The following is a 19,303-nucleotide window of genomic DNA, read 5'->3' as shown; positions in this document are numbered from 1 at the left end:
AAGATCATCGATTTGGCCAAATATCGCGTTATTTCGAAATATGTGACGATGTAACGGTTATAATAACGGATTCCTAATTTTTTAATGTTAAAATCATGTACGGAAATTCACGTACTGGCAGGTTTTTAATAGCATTATAACGAAATACCCTAAAATATATCATTATTCTCTGAAAGTGCAAAAACTGTTAATTTTTTATTTTTTGTCAAATTTACCTTCGGTTCAATTTTAAAAACATTAGACCAGTGTTTTAAAAAACGCCGAGTCAAACCGGACTCGCCCGGTTCGACTCGAAAATCATGAAAAGGGAACCGGATCGCCTAAAAAATCGAAAATCGTCCGGTTCTAGAGAGAACCGGACGATTCTGTACAGTGAATCGTCAATTCACTGTACGGAATCGGCGAGTCCCGTACGGATTTTTTTTTTTTTTTTGTAATCCATGATAGATTTTTTTGTAATACTTGATCGATTTTTTTGTAATCCATGATCGAATTGTTTTTGTTTTTTTGTAATCCATGATCGAATTTTTCTGTTTTTTGTAACCCATAATAGAATTTTTTGTAATCCATGATCGAAATGTTTGTTTTCTTTTCTTGTAATCCATGATCGATTTTTTTGTTTTTTTTTTTTTTTTTTGTAACCCATGATAGAATTTTTTGTAATCCATGATCGAATGTTTTGTAATACATGATCGAAATGTTTGTTTTTTTTTTGTAATCCATGATCGAAATGTTTGTTTTTTTTTTTGTAATCCATGATTGAATTTTTTGTTTTTTGCTTTTTTTGTAACCCATGATAGAGTTTTTTGTAATCCATGACTGAATTTTTTGTAATCCATGATCGAACTGTTTTTTTCTTTTTTTGTAATCCACCATTGAATTTTTTGTTTTTTTTTGTTTGTTTTTTTTTGTAATCCATGATCGAATTTTATGTAATCCATGATCGAATTTTATGTAATCCATGATCGAATTTTATGTAATCCATGATTGAATTTTTTGAAAATTTGTGATTTTTTTTTTTTAATCCATGATCGAATTTTTTTTTGTAATCCATGATAGAATTTTTTGAAAATTTGTGATTTTTTTTTTAATCCATGATCGATTTTTTTGAAAATTTGTTATTTTTTTTTTAATCCATATTATTCAAAGAGAAAATGAGAGAGATGATGATTCTGAGGCCACCCTATCCCAGCCATATTATTCACATATCGAGTCCCAACAGCAACAGTGTAGGGATGAGCACGAAATACTGTAAATTAAATGCTGAATGGCGGTTCATGCAGGGAAAGAACATATCAATATTCGCATATTCATTCAAAAACATGAAAATTCTTAATGGAGTACCCTCATTTTTTATTGAATTCCTAAAAAACAATATTTATAATGAATTTTAATAATTTTTTTGAATTTTTTTTAAGCTTTATTCTGACCGATTCACCCGATTCCCGATCCGGATCGGTTTTTTGGAAGCCCGATCCGGGTCACCGATCCGTTTTTTAAACCATTGCATTAGACTGTTGTTTTTTCAGATATTTTTCTTATTTTAACAAGTTTGCTTCGGTCTTATTTTTAAAACCTCATAGAGCTTGATAACATTTCAAAGCAACCGTATTTTCAATAAAAAAAAGAAGTTAGTGGTCCAATATTTTTAACATCAATCGTATTTTCAATAAAAATAAAGGAATAGTTAGCAAATGGAATTTTCAAACAAAACTTGGGTTGGTTCGAGAGAGATTGTAGGTTGAAAAAACTCGAGGGAAGAGAATGGACCCAATTCTATGATTAAAAGCAGTGTCTTTGGACTATCGATCGCAAAGATCACGCTTTTACCAGAACTGTGATAACTCTGTAAATTTCTATGTACCTCTCCATGACTATGAAACCCTTCTTAAAGAGGGATAGAAGAGGCCCTGTAATCTTGAGAAGTGGGTGGTTACTTTCTAACTGTTAAATAACGATACTTTCTCTCTGTAAGAAGCCTCCCTTTTTTTAGTGATAAGCATTAAATTATAACATAGAGAAATATTGCACGTTTCAAGGCCCCATGGCTACATACACGTACCAACATCTTCCACTTGGCCATGAGGACCAGATATATTGAAATATCATAAAGTCTTTACCACTTAATGAATTCAACATTTATGTGCATATTTTTGTCATGAGGCTTTCACACAAGTGCGGTTATACATCTCATAACAAAAAATATCCAAAGTCATGTCATGGTCTTTTACGCTAATGCATTTTTTCCTCTCATAACCAATACATCAAAAAATATCCCATTTGAGAGTTCCTGACTTAAATAATTTTAAGTCCCATCAAAACTACATGCTTTGATAATATTTCTGCACTCAATCCCTTTGTTAAGGGGTCAACAATCATATTTGAAGATGGCAAATAACTCACAGTTATTTCATTATCTTCAATAATATCATAAATATAATGATAATCAATTTCAATGTACTTACCCCTGGAACTATAAGCTCAATTTTTAATTGATGAAATAGCAGCCTGATTATCATAAAAAAATTTAACAGGTTCGTCGGCTATATCCAGCTTCAAATCATTTATGAAGTGTTTAATCCAGACGACATAAGTTGTGCAATGCTACAAGCAATATACTCGGCTTCCATAGTATATCGAACTACACAACCTTGTTTCTTACTAAACTAAGAAACACGTCCACTACCAAAGAGGAATACAATTCTCGTGGTTGATTTTCTATTATTTAGGTCTTCTGCAAAATCTGCATCAGCCCAGTGACCTCTAAGTTGTCAGTTTGGAAGCACAACTTGAAATTTTTAGTTTTCTGAATATATCTGAGTATCTTTTTTACAGCTTGCCAATGAGTCATCCCATGATTACTCTGAAATATACTTACAAGACCATATACATGATTCAAATCAGGTCATGTACACAACATGACATAATTTATACATCCTACAACTTGAGCATATGGAATTCTTTCTATTTCAGCTTTGTCACTATCATTTAATGGACACATTTTCTTTGATAATTTTAAGCCTTTACAAATAGGTGTATCTATGGGCTTGTAATTTTCCATCTTAAATATCTTTAAAACACTTTCTAAATAATATTCTTGAGATAAACACAAAAGTCTTAAACTTCTATTTCTTGTTATCTTAATGCCCAATACATATGAGGCTTCTCCTATATCTTTCATGTCAAAATGGGAACTTAGCTATGATTTGGTATGGTTAATCATGCCAATATCATTATCGGCTATCAAAATATCATCCACATATAGTGACAATATAACAAAATTGCTCCCACTAATCCAGACATATACGCAAATGTTCTAATCTATTGGCTATATAACCAATTTCAGTGATTGCATTATGAAAAGTAAAGTACCATTACCTAGAAGACTACTTTAGACCACATAAATATTTCTTAAGTTTATATATTTTGTCTTCTTGGCCTTTAATTACATATCCTTATGGTTGTTTCATGTATATATTTTCTTTTAATTTTCCATTTAAGAAATCTGTTTTGACATCCATCTAAAATAATTCTAGATCATAATATGCAACTAATGCAAGGATGATCCTAATAGGTGAAAATTTTGCTACTGGAGAATAAGTTTTTATATAATCTATGCCCTCCCTTTGGATAAATCCTTTAGCTACCAACCTAGCTTTATATTTATCAATTGATCCATTTGCATTAAGTTTTTTCTTTAGGACTCGTTTGCAACCGATGACTTTTCTAACTTTAGGGAGGTCAACCAACTCCCAAACTTGATTTCTTTTAATAGAATCAAGTTCATCATCCATGGCTTGAGTCCACTCAGTTGTGTCATGTGAGCTAATAACTTCACTGTAGCTACGAGATTCATCTATTGTATCCTCACTCATTGAAGAGTAATTATATTCATTCATAAATCCATAAAATTCTTCTAAAGTCGTAGGTGGGGCTCTAGTTATTTTAGGCCTATCTGGTATACTTAATTCAATTGAATCATTCTCACCAAATTTAGAGGGAGTGTGAGAAACAGGGTCTTCCAAACCCTTATCTTTATCAATTTCATGTAAGTCAATAGGCTTATTTAAAATATGTTCATCATCTATATTTTCTAAGAAATGAGCATCACGATTCTCTACTAATGATCTAGTATCATGGTTATAGAATCTATACCCTTTAGAATTTTCTAAATAGCCTATAAAAAAGCATTTTATAGTTTTACTTTGTAATGTATCTCTATTTTGTAGTGATATAAGCACATGTGCCCAAGAACCCCAAACTTTCAAGATAGTAAGGTCAGGTTTCCTACCTGTCCATAATTCATATGTGGTCAAGTCTATAGATTTAGTTGGAACACGATTAATGATATATATTACAGTGTTGAGAGCCTCACCCCAAAAATGAGGTGATAAATTTGAATGGCTCGTCATGGACCTAACCATGTCCATTAGAGTTCTATTTCTCCTTTTAGCTACATCATTTTGTTGTGGTGTATATGGCATAGTTGTTTGGTGAATTATACCATGCTCCTTATAAAATTCAGAAAATAAGGCGGAGAAATATTTACCTCCCCTATCTGTTTGAAGAATTTTAATATGTGTACCTAACTAATTTTTTACCTCAGCTTTATATTCTTTAAATGTTTCTAATGCATCTGATTTCTTACTAATTAAGTATACATATCCATAGCGTGAATAATCGTCCATAATGTTATGAAATATTCTATACATCTATGTGTTTTCACATTTAATGGGTCACATATATCAGAGTGAATAATACTAAGTAATTTATTAGACATTTTCTCTCTAGGGAAAAGCTTCTTAGTTAATTTACCAGAAATGAATGGCTCGCATGTTTTGAACACAATTTTTCCTAAATTGGGGAGCAAGCCTCTTTTAACCATTTGATTCATTTTATCTTTGTTTGTATGTCATAATCTTAAGTGCCATAAATATGGATCATCCATACACATAAAAGCATCAAAAGAAGCATCAATATAACCAGAAAATGATGAACTTTCATTAATATTTAGTCGGTACAAATTGTCAACTTTAGTACCGTACACCAAAGCTCTAGAATGCTTCCCAATGGTAACCCGACCAGACCTGAACCTTATTTCATAACCCTTTTTGTCTAGCCTTGGGACATAAATCAAATTGCATCTTATATTGGACGCATACAATGTATCAATCAATAAGATATTTGTTTCTCCTGGTAAACACAGCTTGAAAGTACCAACGCCTAGTAGATCGCAGTAGGTGTCATTTTCCATATAAATCTGTTGGTTACCGGCTGCAATCTCTTTCAATTATGTGAATCCATTATTGGTTCTCGAGACATATCGAGTGGAGGCTGAGTCGGCCCACCAATTTCTCAGGTCATGATCGGCAACTATTGATTCTAGGACTACGTAGATCAAGTCCTTTCTCCTATTTTGATTATTTCGAAAAGGGTTGTTAATTTAGTTTCTATTTTTTTTTTTAGCTTAAGACAATTAAACTTGATGTGCCCATCTCATTCTACAAGAATTTTATTTTTCTGACAACAATTGTACCTGGGTCTCAGAAGTGGTCCCATACTTTTCAGATAGGGCGCCTATCATGCTTTGAGCTGTGATGTAATCCCTAAAGACTCTAATTAAATCATCTTCCATAAAACTCAACATAGTAGTCCTAGCTACTCTGTCATCTTTTAACTATTTTTCAAGTCTTCTTCTGGCTTGACTATTGGCATTAGGCTCTAAAACCTGTGGTTTTGTTTCTAGGACATAATCTACCCTATTTTGAAAAAAAATATATCCAATTTTTCTTTTTCGTATAGAAAAATTGATCCTATTAAATTTTTTAATATACCACACACGTACCGACATTGTGTACCTGCATCAATCAACTCCAACAGTTTTAGAGAGAGAGAGGAGGGGCCGAAAGCGAACACAAGGCAATCCTATCCCCCTCATGCCAACCAAGCTCTATTAATCCCCTTCAACACTCTGCGTGAGGCCTAACCACATCCTGTGCCGCCATTTGTATATACTCATCCAATGCACCCAGCATAATAGAGAAAGAGAAAGGATCAATGGCGATGGATGATAGAGAGAGATGATCAATGGCGATGGATAATGGAGAGAGATACAACTCGTAAATTAGAAAGATGAATAGCAGCAAGGCGCTTTGCTGCCTCATCGAAGGTGCTATTTACAACTTCGATTTTGATCGCTCTCTTCCTTATGTTCTTCCTCGCTCAAGCTTCTTGGAACTCGGCTCTCCCATTTGTAATAAATAATTTGATAAATTTTCCAAGGGTGCGATTGAAAACTACTAAAATTTTTTAAGTGAAACATCAGACAGTGGGCAAATTTGTTCAAAAAAATAAAAAATGAAGATTAAATCCTTCTTGATAATATTCGCTTATTTTTGGATTATTTCGTTATAATGGACGTAAATTTCCCAATCATTTATAGCTTTTATAGTTCCCCAAATATGTTCTAACATCTGAAATCTGCAATAAATTCTGTACTTCTAAATATATTTGACAAATAAATATCATTAAATAGAAAATCGCCCTTCCTTTAATTTCTCAATTTCCAATCTGATACGCTATGCAACTGCAACCTTTCATGGCATCCGATAAAAACAGACGGCGCAGAATACCTGATATCAGCAGGGTGTCAGCGATCCAATGCCGTCCATATTCAACTATCGCAGTAACGTTCGGTTTAGGAAATCAGAAGTTTTATGTAATAACTTCACTTGCTCCTTGTATATATCCCCAAAATTTGATATGCATATATGTTAACTCTCTCTTATGTAATTAAGACCTCTTTCTTTCTCTCACCCTTGGATCTCTCTTAAGACCTCTTTCTCTCTCTACATCACTCTTAGATACCTTAGAGAGAGAAGTCCGAACTACACAGGAAGAAGAGCTAAGATCCTAGAGAGAGAAAGAGGTCCTAAATACAACCACATAGGATAGAGCCAATCTCTATTGATCCTTCACAATGAGCCCCTCTCTCTCTCTCTCTCTCTATATGATTTTCTGTCTTTTTCCTATTGTTGGGGTCAATTTGTTCACTTTATCTGTCCATTGAGAACTCCCTCTCTGTTTGGTCTTTTCGCTATTGTAAGGGGTAATCCTACTCTCTTTCTCTCTCTATTAATAATTCTAGGGCAGACTATCTCTCTCCCCAAAGCATCTTTCTCTCTCTATCTCCTCTCTCCCCCACGCCTCTCTCTCTATCTTCTCTCTCCCCCACGCCTCTCTCTCATGGTGTTCATCACTGTAACATGACCTCCAGCATCATGGTTTCTCCTGGTTTTCCCTCTAATTTCTGATGCAGCTAGGTCTCAGATCTCAGGCTCCAAGTAAGATATCTTGCCTCTTCTTTCTCTCTCTAAAAAAGATGTCTTTTTTTTGGGTTCTCTCTCTAAATGGAAGCAAGCAGTGTTGTATAAAGCTTAAGCCAAGTAGCTCACTTGTTTATGAAATCTCTTTAACATGAATATATCCTTATATCGGGAGTCAAGAGCTTTGGACTGGGAAAATGGGTTCACTCCCCTTCTCCAGTTTCTTCTGAATATAAAAAGATTTATGCATTTTTTCTGTACTTCCTTCCCACTCCCATTAGTTGATCCTGCATGTTTGCCTAATTTATTTTTTGAGAGAGAAACCCATAAAGGGCCAAATCTTTTTGACTTTCTAGGGTGTAGAAGTTGGTTTTTATGTACTTCACAAATTGGGTGAATTTTTTTTACTGCATTAATAAGCTTAATTAGCTTTTATACCTTGCACATGATTGCAGTATCAGTTATATGGTTAATGTTTTCAAATTCTTGGTCTTTTTTTATTTTAGTTTGTTTCTTTTTAAGTTTGTTCTAGCATGGTATTATGGTTTCTCTCTGATTTGCAATTCAACAAAGAAAAGAAAAAGTCGAAGGATTGGTTCGAAGGCCCTTTCAGAAAATGCATCTTCCATGTCCTTAGTTTTTATTAAAATGTGTTCATGGTAATTTGGTGAGGGTTTTTGGTGGACTTTTGCTATGGTTGTAAATGATGATAGTTAAAGAATTCCAAAAATGAAATGTAACTGTAGTTCTCGGGTTCAAGTGCCCATTATTCCTTTAAATATTTGTTACTTTAGTGATTTTTCAATTTTAAAATATTTTCTGGATTTTAAAATATTTTCTGGAGAAAATACTTTTATTCTGATGACCTTTTGTTTCTGAATAGTTGAAAAAATGAGACATTTTAGTTGTCACTGTGCGAGTTCTAATTAGATTGACAGGGTTTCCACGAATTCTCCTATTTATTTTATAATATGCTGACAAAAACACCTATTTTCTAGAAATTTAGGTTTCCATTTACATATGGGAAAAGTTTATATAGAGCCGAGGCTCTAAACAATAAAATTAGAGCCTACCTCAAAAATTTCACTAGAAAAGGTTGTTTTGATGCTCAAATATCCTCAAATTTATCATCTGGATATCAAGACGCATGGACATGAGAAAAAAATAGATTTCAAGTTTTGGAAATAGTGTATTTTGTAACGTATTTTTGGACAGCAAATTTTCAAGATTTTCAAGTTTTCATAGATCTGTCGATCTACACTATTTTTAAAGCTTTTAAAATTTATAAATAAAGATAAAAATATATTTTAAAGCTATCACAAAGATTTCTAGTATTGCGCATTTCTCGACACTATAAGGTAGGCTCTAATTTGATTGTTTAGAGCTTAGGCTTCATACAAACCACACCCTTTACATATTACAACTGTGGTTTAATGTTTATTCTCATGCATGTCTTGACATTGCTGTTTTCATTTTTATTCCTTTCATCTAGATCAGTCATTGGAATTTTGGAATGCTGATTTCCTCTTTAAGTTTGATTTTACTTACCCAAGTCAAGCTTCACCCTCCTTTTTATTAAAATTTGGAAGCATCCACTGCTTCCTTCTAAAGGATGGTGTGGTTTGTTCCTGATCTTATACGGATGATGGACAAAAATCCATCTTGATTTGTAAGAGGATTTTTTGCGGAACTTCATGGGAGGCTTGGATCATTGAGATGCGAGATTTTACCAATTAGGACCTATTTTTTATAGTTCTAGGAAACTGCAAAATGCAAACAAAGTGGGAATGAGATGGATTACTTATCAAAAGAAAAAAAGTTTATGAGATGGACAACTCTTAATTGATGAGTATTTGGCAAATGGTTTAGGTTTTGTTTCCATTTTTTCTCCTTCGTTTTTTCTTTTTTTTGGGGGGGGGGGGGGGGGTTGGGGGTGTGTGTGTGTGGAGGAGGATCGACCATCAGGCATATAGTATGTTGGTTTTAATTGGTGCTGGAAAGCATGCAATGGTTCATTTTTTATCTCAAGATCCTGGTAGGATCAGAGTTTACATGGATATTTTATATTTGTTTTGTTGATTGAGCAATTGGGTAGACACGGCCAGATTTGTTTGATTATGTTTGCCTGAGGCATTGAGAGTATGGTGTTTATCATGAACATGAAAAGTTTGGCATCATAACCTAGAGGTAAACATAGTCTGGTCCTTTCCTGTCTGGTCATAAATTTAGATGATTTCAAACAAAAAGTTTGGCATGTTGTCCTGGGAGATTTATTCCATATGTCATGTGTCCATTTGTATTACTGGTATTCTTGTCTTTATGTTAATTGAGCCCCACCTTGGTTTTAATTGTGTTGTATTGTGGATCTTCATCAATTAGAGGAGTCAGCATATATATTAGCTATCCTCTCATCTGGATTATGCAGGCATCCGGTAACATTGGTCTTCATGTCCTGTTGCTCCTCTTTTTCCTTTCTTTCTTTTTGACAATCACCTCCTCCTTTATTTCATTTGGAGACCAAGACTTTTCCTCTCTCCTTTTTTGGCTTTCTCCTTTTACCCTGTCCTGGTTTTGACATCTTCTTAGTCATTGTTTGCCTTGTGATTTGATAGTACTAACATGGCCCTTTCTTTGTTTTGTTCGTGGATTTTTCATTGATTTAATGTACATTGTAGCACCTACTCTTGCATGCAAGCCATATTTTAGCATATTATCATGCTAAACTTTCTTCTTGATCGCTATGAATTTCAGGAGCAAGCTTCTCAAAAAGAATATTTTTGTGTCACATGGTTATTTCTGTTAAAAAAGCGTTTGTCGGAAGAACCTTTTTCAATTTGTAATTTCATTGAGCTATCACTATCAGGTTCCTCATGAATCAGGTAATTTTTCTTAATTTGATGTTTCATCCTGTTTTGATCTTGTTGCTCTTTTTTTTTTTTCAAGGTTGCTCCAATTTTGCGATTCCTTAGCTTAACAAGAAGATACTTTGTGGTCCCTCGCTATAAAAAAAGTCCTCTATTAGTCACAAGCATTGTCATCATTTAAGCAGTTTTTGGTCTTGGGACAATCACAAAACTTGAACACCTCTTTTTGTTCCTTTCTTAATATTTTTATGCGTGGATAACTCTCTTATGTCTTTCTGGGGAAATTTCTCCTAATTTTTGGGAAAGTAAACATTTTAGATGAAAGCATACATCATGAGTAGTTGGTTGTACAGACAATATTTTGATTTATTTCCATGGTGAATGCTTGAATCATTTTTTTATTTTTTTGACAAGGTTACATAGGAATGGAACTTGAGATGTAGTGCTATAAAAACCAGCTGCTACCACCTTGACCCAAGCCCTATTCCTTAATGCTTGAATCATTATTTTGATTTCATTTTCCCTCTCTCTTCCAACATAGTCACAACTTTGGAAGCTCTGACTTATTTTCATTTATTTGTAATGACATATGCTTTTGGGTTTTCGTCAATCTTTGTTTTGTTAATAAAAACGTAAGTATTTAGGTGTTTCCGTGCTTTCTACAACTTGTCTCTGCTCAAGCCCGATTTCTTCTTGAACATATCCTTCTTATGGAATTCCCTTTTTGGTTTATGGTGCAATTGAATTACATAGGCTAGCTAGAACAAGACTGGAAGGGAAAGTACAGTAATGTTGGAATACCGTTGCAATACTGTTTACATTTGTAAAAATGGGAGAAAATGTAAAAGTTACTGGACAGCATAATTGGGACCTATCTGTGTTCAAGGGTATAGTTCAAGAAATATATCCAAACTCTTCCTCCTTCAAAAGCTTTAAACTAAGAGAAGAAATAGTGGTGAGATTTTATTGGATGGAAATATATGACCATCACAATGTGGTTGTAAGACTTCTGATTCGGTTTAATTAATAGGTGTAGGCTAGAAAGGAAAAGCACACTATAGTGGTGAGATTTTTACCTTTTTTACCTTTAACTCCAAAATTATTTCAGACAGCTTGCTTTATCGAGTTGGTGCATGAGTTGAAAACAGTTCTTTAAATTTCTGTTAGAAAGGTAATATAAAGGAGCAAGAATATATCAGAATATGATCATTTGATATATCATAATATGGTCATTTGAAACTTTCTTATGCTTTAGGTCTCTTATAACAGCTTTAGGTTTGATAAAGAAGCGTATGGTAGTCATTATTGAAAGTATTTTCTTTCTTTTCTTTTCTCCTGGAAATGAGATAATGTGGTTCAAATGCCTCTCCTACAAGTCTTACATTGCCTTATGTATTGGTTTACAATTGGTGGAAAATGAGCAGATGGACTCTGCCACATTGCTCGACAGTTGAGTCATTTTATTGTCTAAATAACTTTGTCTTGTTGAGACTTAACCCTGTTGGCAGCCTTGTTCAATTGACACGTGAATCCAGAGCACACCTTTTTTTACCCATAACTATGGTTCAGAAAACTAAGTTTTAGTGAGCAGTTCAGTAATCTGCTGGTCTGTTGAGATGAAAGGAATGCCTATCTACTGTAGTTAGGTATTTCCCTTTAATGAATTGGCAGTCCCCTTTGATTTATTATTGTCACTTTTGGGACTTGGGTTACAGGTGATTTATGTAGAGGTGATTTATGAATCATCTGAGTCATAGTAATATTGACTCTTAACATTGTAACTCATAAGTAGTCAATAAAGATGACACAAAGGATCCTTGGAGAGGTGATGTCATAAATCATAAGTTCAGATGTTATTTTAAGTGAGACATGAGGGTAATATTTTTAGAATGATATACTGATGCACAGAAAGTGAAGGTCAATCCATGTCTCGGTCAGGATAGAAGTGTTATATGGTTGAGATGCACCATAACACTTTCAAGCAAAGTTACGAGTGATAAGAGAAGCATTTAACAACTTACAATAAACAACAGAATCATTTAACAATTCACTAGATTCAGAGGGGTTTAGGTAGTAGAACACTGATAGCATCAATTTCCTATTTCCTTGGAAGTTATTAACTTAGAACTAATGTGAGAAACCCGAACCTCGTTTAGGTCTAGCTGAATAAGGTACCATGACATTATAACCAAAAACAACTCGGATGACCATCTTGTCAAAAAAAAACAAACAACCCGGGTGATCAGTTTATGGGAGTTTATTCCAGTATAACTTAGAAAGTCCAAGTTTAAAGGGCAAAGTGAACCTGAGGCGCATGCAGTGGGGTTAAGCTACCTAAGTGTTCCTTCACAGATGTTCCGACCGTCATTATGCTATGGGGTTGATGATAATTTTGAAAACTATGGATAATTAACTATTGACGAGTAATAAGTCATGGAGCTAAAACTACAAAAAATAAAAAAAGAAAAGCATATGACTATATATATGGTATGGCTTTGAGGTTGGCAAGAACTTCTGAAATTTGCTGAGTATTCCACAAGATCACAATCTTATTTATTTCTCCTGATACAAAGATGAGCCCTCAATGTTGGAAGAACATGAACGTGGATTCCTCATTTGAATATAAAGGAATATGATTTAAGGCATATGAAATGAAATTCAGTCGGTTGATCATCATCAATGTTGTCAGATGCTTTGGAGCTCACTGCGGTGTGGCCGGGGAAGAGAAGCGCTTCAGCCCTTTGGTCGATTTGTGGGAAGTATTCTGGTATTTTCTTAATGAGAAATGAAAAACATCTAAAGGTTAAAAAAAATTATAGGTTTTGGGTCGAAAAGGGCTGAAGAAGCTAAATAATATGCTTAGTATTTTGGTGGATTTTTTTGTTGGATATTTATAGTTGGATGCAGTTTCTGTAAGCCCTGGGCCTTATGAAAAAAAAGTAAAGCATCACCTCGAAATCTTGTTTGGAGAACACTTTGAGCATGGGATATTCCTAAGATGGCTCTAAAATCCATTTTCACCACCGATTGTGAAATTTATAGCTCAGAAAATGGCACAGATCTTGTGGATCTAGGAACACTTGAAAATGGATGGTCTAGATTATGTGCTGCAATATACATCATTTTAGGGCTTGAAATCATTTTTTTTTAGCAACCATGATGATCTACGTCGAGATGATCGATTTGAAGGTTCTCGACACGATCTATAAGTTTTGGTGAGCTTTGAGGTGAAGCTTCAATTTTTTCCATAAAGCGTCGGCCTTATTTTAACCTGTTCCTTTATAATTTGATACTTTTAATTTGAAAAATAGATTGAAAATATTAATTTTTAAAGCACTTGCTGTGCAAGGAAAGTACATTATATGAAAATATGCTCAAGATTCAGATTGCACATATTTTACTTATGGAAGAAAAAGTACTCGCTTGTTTTAATGTATATTTTCTAAATTTCAAGATATTCTATGTCTTAAAACGCATATCAAAATTGGATTTCTAATATTTTCATTACTTATACAAGATGACTTGGCTTCAGCAGTGGTGATATTTTTTAAGTAACTTGCATATGCAATGAACATGGCCACTTCTTTGTTAAGAGATGTATCAATTTTCAAAATTCAGATTTATGCAAAATCAGTGATTTAAAAATCGCAGGTCAGCTCGGGAATCGCCTGATCTGGACTAGGATTCTGTCGGGACCAAATTGCTTTTGGTAAGGAATTGGTACCAGCCACGTACCCCTCAAATCCCCCCCTCTCTTCCCCAATCCCCTATTTTATATTTTCTTTTCTTTCTTCTTTTATTTTTTTAGTTTGTCTAAGGTTTTCTTAGGTATCCTAGTGAACCATAAACCATAACACAAACTTTTCTTTCATTTTTATTTTTTATTTTTTGATATTTTCTTGATTGCCAAGGACTGATCCAGATTGACGACCAGGTGATTCGACGCGGGATCGCTAGGTGGGCGATCCAACCCACTGATACATGTTTTCGAACGCTGCACAAAATAATTGCAAAATTTCATTAGAACACTCAAGTTTCCTTTCTTTAATTCTTATTCCCACATTATGAATATTCTTTTGGCTATAGTAACAAAAATGCTTAAAGAAAGGGATATTCCAAAAAAATTATTAAGTTTCCGAGTAGTAGTACTTTGCTTGGGTTTGGAGGTTGTCCATGAGCAAAGCGAATTTGGTAATACTGATTATCATTTCAATAGGTGGCTGTGAAGAGGATATGGACATTGGACTGGTTAAGGTACTATTCGTTGATTCATTTCATCACATCCTCGGGGGTGTCATGTATCATGATGTACATACTATCCTGTAAATTTGATGAAATTATTTATGGTTACCCCACCCATCTTAAAATGAAGACACTGATAAAAAAGGCCCACTTCTCCCATCTTGATACTGATTTGGCCCTAGGTGGTTAAAGGGTTAGAATTTAGACAAGACATGCTGACTAAGGAGGTTAAGGTATTATCAGGGGAATCAATGATTAGCAACTCTGAAATTTTCCAATGGTAGTCAGTGATTAGCCACTTGTTTAGTCTTCCTGGACTTACCTACCCTGAGTTTAGAAACAATTTGACTTGCACTTGGCCAGACATGTCCGGCCTCGCTCGTCTCTACTTGGTCCTGATTCAGCAGAGAGTTTTCCAAATCAGATTGAAATTTTAGCAGAATTTCTGAGCAATGTTTTAAAAATGGATCTCCTGGCGCCTAGGCGGCCTGGACCAAAAATTCGCCCGCCTAGACCCAGGCGGCCCTACACAGGTGGATGTACCTGGGTGGGCGCTCACGCATGCTAGGCGTTTCTCATTTTTTTAAAACTACGGGGTGCCCGCCTAGGCGCTGGGCGCCAGGCAGGCTGCCTAGCATTTTTTGAAACCTTGTTTCTGAGCCAGATCTGCTGTTTACAAGCATTGAGATGAATGAAACGTGAAACTTGTGATTTAATAGAATTACCCTGTGGACGGGGGAGGGATTCTCTATGGATGCATATTGATTGCTGAGGAAAGGCATAGGATGGGGCATTTGGTAGGACTATAGGGGATATCTGCTTTGGTAGCAAAAACTTGGTGTATTTCATTATGATTAGAGAATGGCAATACCAATGCAATGTCACCTTTACTGAACTTGTCTTTTTTATTTTGGTAGTTACTTGCTATGTAGAGTTATAAATGAGCAATAACAACCTAATCGTAGGACACATGTCAACTGGTTATAATGCTTTGGGTCATTCCAAACCTACAGAGCTCTAGAGCACTCACTGTTATCAATTCAGTGAAGTGTTTGACTTTGTAGTTTTAGTTTATTGTTGATTATTTTTTTAGCATATGCAATCTGCTCTAAACAGGATAATGTCGATGGTCTTTGGAGATTTTATGGATTAAGTAATAAATGAGTAGGATATTTCTTATAAAATGCAATGAAAAAGATCCTTTCAAGAAATGGCTTACTGATCCTTTCCACTGGTCTCTTCTCTCTTATACCTTGGACAGTATCACTTAGTCTTATGTGTAACCTTGGTGCCAAGATGCCAGACCCCATATTTTTGTGCTGTGTGTATGCTTGTATGGTTGCTTGGTGCACATCTGCGAAATTGTGGGTTGTGTGAAAATTAATGGATAGATCAAACTTATGGCACCAATTCCTTTTCTTGGTCAGATCATAAAATATGATATTTCTATTTCCATTTGAATTGAGGTATAGCATTGTCTTTCTCTTTCTTCAGGCTTCGTTTGGCCCATTGGCGAAGTCTCAGAATCAAAATTTCTTCCGCATGCCTGAGGAACATTCTTTCACCTCAAGTGAGTTAGCCTGTTTTTGTTCAAGTTCATTTATTATTATTATTTTTTGGCAGTATTAAATTTGCCCAGAAGACCATCACATGAGAAATGCTGCTACTGAGTTTTTAAGGTATTAGAGATGCATCTTAATACCTTAGGAACTGTCATTCATGTCAAGTGAGTTATGCCTGTTTTAGTTCAAGTTCATTTCGTTTTATATGGTAGTGATAAATGTGCCTAGAAATGGTGACATAAGAAAGAGCACTTCTATTGATTTGAAAAAGCAATAGAGATACGTCTTGATGCAATTGAACTAAAATCATGTTAATAATGCATGCATATGAAGTACTTAAGATACGTCTTGATGCAAATGAACTAAACTCATGTTAATATTGCATGCATATGAAGTACTTGTATGATAAGATATCAATATAGCTGTTTTTTGAGAAATAAGTGATCTTCTAGATTATATTTTAATATCTAGAGCTAGATCAGATGTCTTCCCTATGCATTATTGTTTTAGAAGTCTATGTGACACAACCTTCACTCTTCAGCTTTACTATTTATTATTTTGAAGTAACAAATGTGGCTTTATTTTGTGGAAATCATATCACTATTTTTTTTATAAAAATTTCCATCATCCAATAAAATGATGGATGATTTATTGGATGATGGCAGAGAGAAAGCAAGAAAACAGGACTTAGCCCCAGTGCTTGCCCGCCTTCTCACTCTATCATTATCAATCATTTCATTGGACATTTGTAACTTATGACGCAGTGGACTGAGTACACCATGGCCCGTCAGTCTATTGTGTGCTTTTCCTTTTTTACCTTTTAGTTCCCGCACACTACTATTTTGCTGCTTCCATCCCTAAACATGGACAGAAAGCCTGATGAATTATATTTTTATTATTTCCACCCATGTTTGAGGCGGGAATAGCAAAAACAGTTGCAAATAGAAAAACAATCCATATGATCATGGCAACATTGAAACCATAAGGTTCATCACTGTCTAGTCAATGAGTTGGCAGTGAAGGAAGAGTGGGACAGACTACTGATTCAATTACATGTCTGTGGGGGTCATTCTCTCTCCATCACCATCCAAACTATGGATGGGTCAATGATGATAATTATGGCCTTATTTTTTTTTTTTTGAAATTGTTAACTGTGACTTACTGCCTTAATTGTTACTATGCTCATATGGGTCATAATGTACTCTCCCTATTTTGAAATTTTGGTAAGACGTAATAGGATTTATATGATTGTAGTAACAACTATGACCTATGGGTTTATCACTGTCCAATCAATTGGCTAGAGATTGATGGAGGGAGAGTAGGGATATACAGTTCTGTCAATGACTTTACGGGGGATACCACTGCCAACTGCCTTCCATCACTTGTCCAACCCATTGATGTGAGGCTGATAAACCTCCAGCTTATGGGGTTATGATGACCATATGGATCATATTATACAGGCCATTAAGGTTTTCTCATCAACCCACAGGCTAGATCACTAGATTTGAGTTTTGGTTTTCTCTCTGGCCCTCTTTCCATGACGAATGCTTGGGACTTTCACAGTCCTGCCTTCACATAATGTGGATGGCACTGGGAAGGACAGGAAGCAACTCTGCAACTTGATAGGGAACACCTCTCTCGAAGACCGGGGCCTTAAGGAGTTCGCTTCGTCGAGGATGACCACGGTGAAGGCAGAGCGCGATGCAGCAGTTCGCGAGCGTGACATGGCCATCGCTGAGAAGAAGGCAGCCACAAGCGAGCGAGACTCAGCCTTCAACCAGCGAGACATGGCCCTCGCCCAAAGAGAAGAAGCTGTCATGGAGAGAGATGCAGCTTTAGCTGCACTTGAAAGTTTGAAAAGAGACCATCCTGATTGGCACGCCTATGTGGCCCAATTAGCCCACATTTTCTCGTCAACCCAATTGGGCTCATGCGTTAGAGAGGCCCGAGTCGACCAACCCATTGAGAACTATGCTTATAATAGTAATCGGGCGGATGGCCAGATGGGGCTTTCGGGCCCATCACAACCTGTTGTAGCTCCCACTGATGGCTCGAACCCTGATATGGGTCCTACAAAAAATGGGGAGAAACGTAAGGGAGGAGCGTGGGACGGAAAGAAACCGGGTCGGCGGAACTCAGCAACAAATCCAGCAAAAAAGAGAAAACCGGCGGCTGAGAAGAAAGTGGGGATAGCTCAACAAAACCCTAAGCCAACTGGGCAAAAGAGGAGAGAGAGAGGATCAAGTCTGCATAAGTCACTATCAATGCCTGTGCCTTATTGCTCATGCACTGGGGCGAACCATATATGCCATAGGTGGGGTGATGGGGGTTGGCAATCAGCATGTTGTACTCCAGTGATGTCGGTTTATCCATTGCCTATGAATCCATATAAGAAAGGTTATCGATTAACTGGGCGAAAGATGAGTGGTGGAGCCTTTCAAAAGGTCTTACAAAGGTTGGGTCAGCAAGGGGTGGACGTTACAAAGCCCATAGACCTTAAGGACCATTGGGCTAAGCATGGGAGCAACAAGTATGTGATGATCAAGTAAGGGGGAGAAAGAAGGGGGATTTGGTTAGTGGTAGAAAGGAAGAGGAACGAGTGTGTGGAGATCAAGTGGGGGTTTGCTGAGAGAGAGAGAGAGAGAGAGAGAGAGAGAGAGATGCTGGCTTTTTTTGGTGGGAAAGAGAGAGAGAGAGAGAGAGAGAGAGAGAGAGAGAGATGCTGGCTTTTTTTGGTGGGGAAAATGGTGGTGGTGGGGATGAGCTGAACATGGACAGCTGGGTAGCTCATACCTTTGGTGTGTGTGTATGTATTTATGTTGGGCTTTTTCTTTCAGTAGATCTTCTGTTTTTGCATGCTTCAATGAATGCGCATCTGAATATATAGACTTGCGCTTTTTCATCTTGACCTCATGTTTCTTTTCATCTGCTTTTTGGTTCCTCTCGTATTTTGTGAGAATTCAGGTTGTAGATGATGGTTGGGTTTCTTTTGAGCTGGTGTTGGGATTTATTCTCTTCAACATAGCCCTCAACTTAGAAAAAGTAAAAAGAATTTCAGTTGCACTCTGTCGTCTAAAAAAACAGCATCCTAGAATTGAATATGGACCGTCCAAGTTCTGGACAGCTAAATCCAAATCTTTAAGAACTTAAAATCCCTTGTTTCTATGAAAATAATCATGTGATGAGTCCCAAAACGTTAGATCCAAGAAATCCTTCTAATTAGTTTTTTTAAGGTGAGTGAGCAAGTGGATAGTATTCTTTAAGCAGAGCATTGTATGTGCACTATTTTGATAATGGTATTGGTGAAAAA

At 35.8% G+C, this 19,303-nt stretch overlaps 1 protein-coding gene across 11 annotated transcripts; it reads left to right on the top strand.

Moving 5' to 3' along the window:
* Positions 1-5,849: 5,849 nt before the first annotated feature.
* LOC18433963 (uncharacterized) lies at positions 5,850-18,895 on the top strand. Of its 11 annotated transcripts, XM_020667042.2 has the most exons (6): positions 7,168-7,343; positions 10,077-10,204; positions 13,841-13,898; positions 14,406-14,443; positions 15,926-16,001; positions 17,557-18,895. In XM_020667042.2, exons 4-6 carry the CDS (start codon positions 14,423-14,425, stop codon positions 18,540-18,542), a joined length of 1,083 nt encoding a protein of 360 aa, XP_020522701.1. In that variant the 5' UTR covers positions 7,168-7,343; positions 10,077-10,204; positions 13,841-13,898; positions 14,406-14,422; the 3' UTR covers positions 18,543-18,895. The 11 variants fall into 11 exon arrangements, with proteins under 11 accessions (XP_088705100.1, XP_020522701.1, XP_020522702.1 ...); XM_020667043.2 differs by lacking the exon at positions 14,406-14,443; XM_088848974.1 differs by lacking the exons at positions 7,168-7,343; positions 13,841-13,898; positions 14,406-14,443 and adding an exon at positions 5,850-6,169.
* The last annotated feature ends 408 nt before the right edge of the window (positions 18,896-19,303 follow it).

This window comes from Amborella trichopoda, chromosome 10 (genome assembly GCF_054954075.1).
Source record: "Amborella trichopoda isolate Santa Cruz 75 chromosome 10, AtrichopodaSantaCruz75HAP2 v2.0, whole genome shotgun sequence".
Lineage (NCBI taxonomy): Eukaryota > Viridiplantae > Streptophyta > Magnoliopsida > Amborellales > Amborellaceae > Amborella > Amborella trichopoda.
The sequence above is the reverse complement of the archived record's forward strand: the minus strand, read 5'-3'. Positions and strand labels throughout refer to the sequence as shown.

What these genes read in the sequence shown, in the direction of transcription:
- LOC18433963 (XM_020667041.2), top strand. Translation starts at nt 14,363, where the DNA reads ATGAGCAAAGCGAATTTGGTAATACTGATTATCATTTCAATAGGTGGC. An exon ending in TGGACATTGGACTGGTTAAG is followed by an intron (nt 14,444 to 15,925) that starts GTACTATTCGTT and finishes CTCTTTCTTCAG; the next exon opens with GCTTCGTTTGGCCCATTGGC. An exon ending in GGAACATTCTTTCACCTCAA is followed by an intron (nt 16,002 to 17,556) that starts GTGAGTTAGCCT and finishes GGACTTTCACAG; the next exon opens with TCCTGCCTTCACATAATGTG.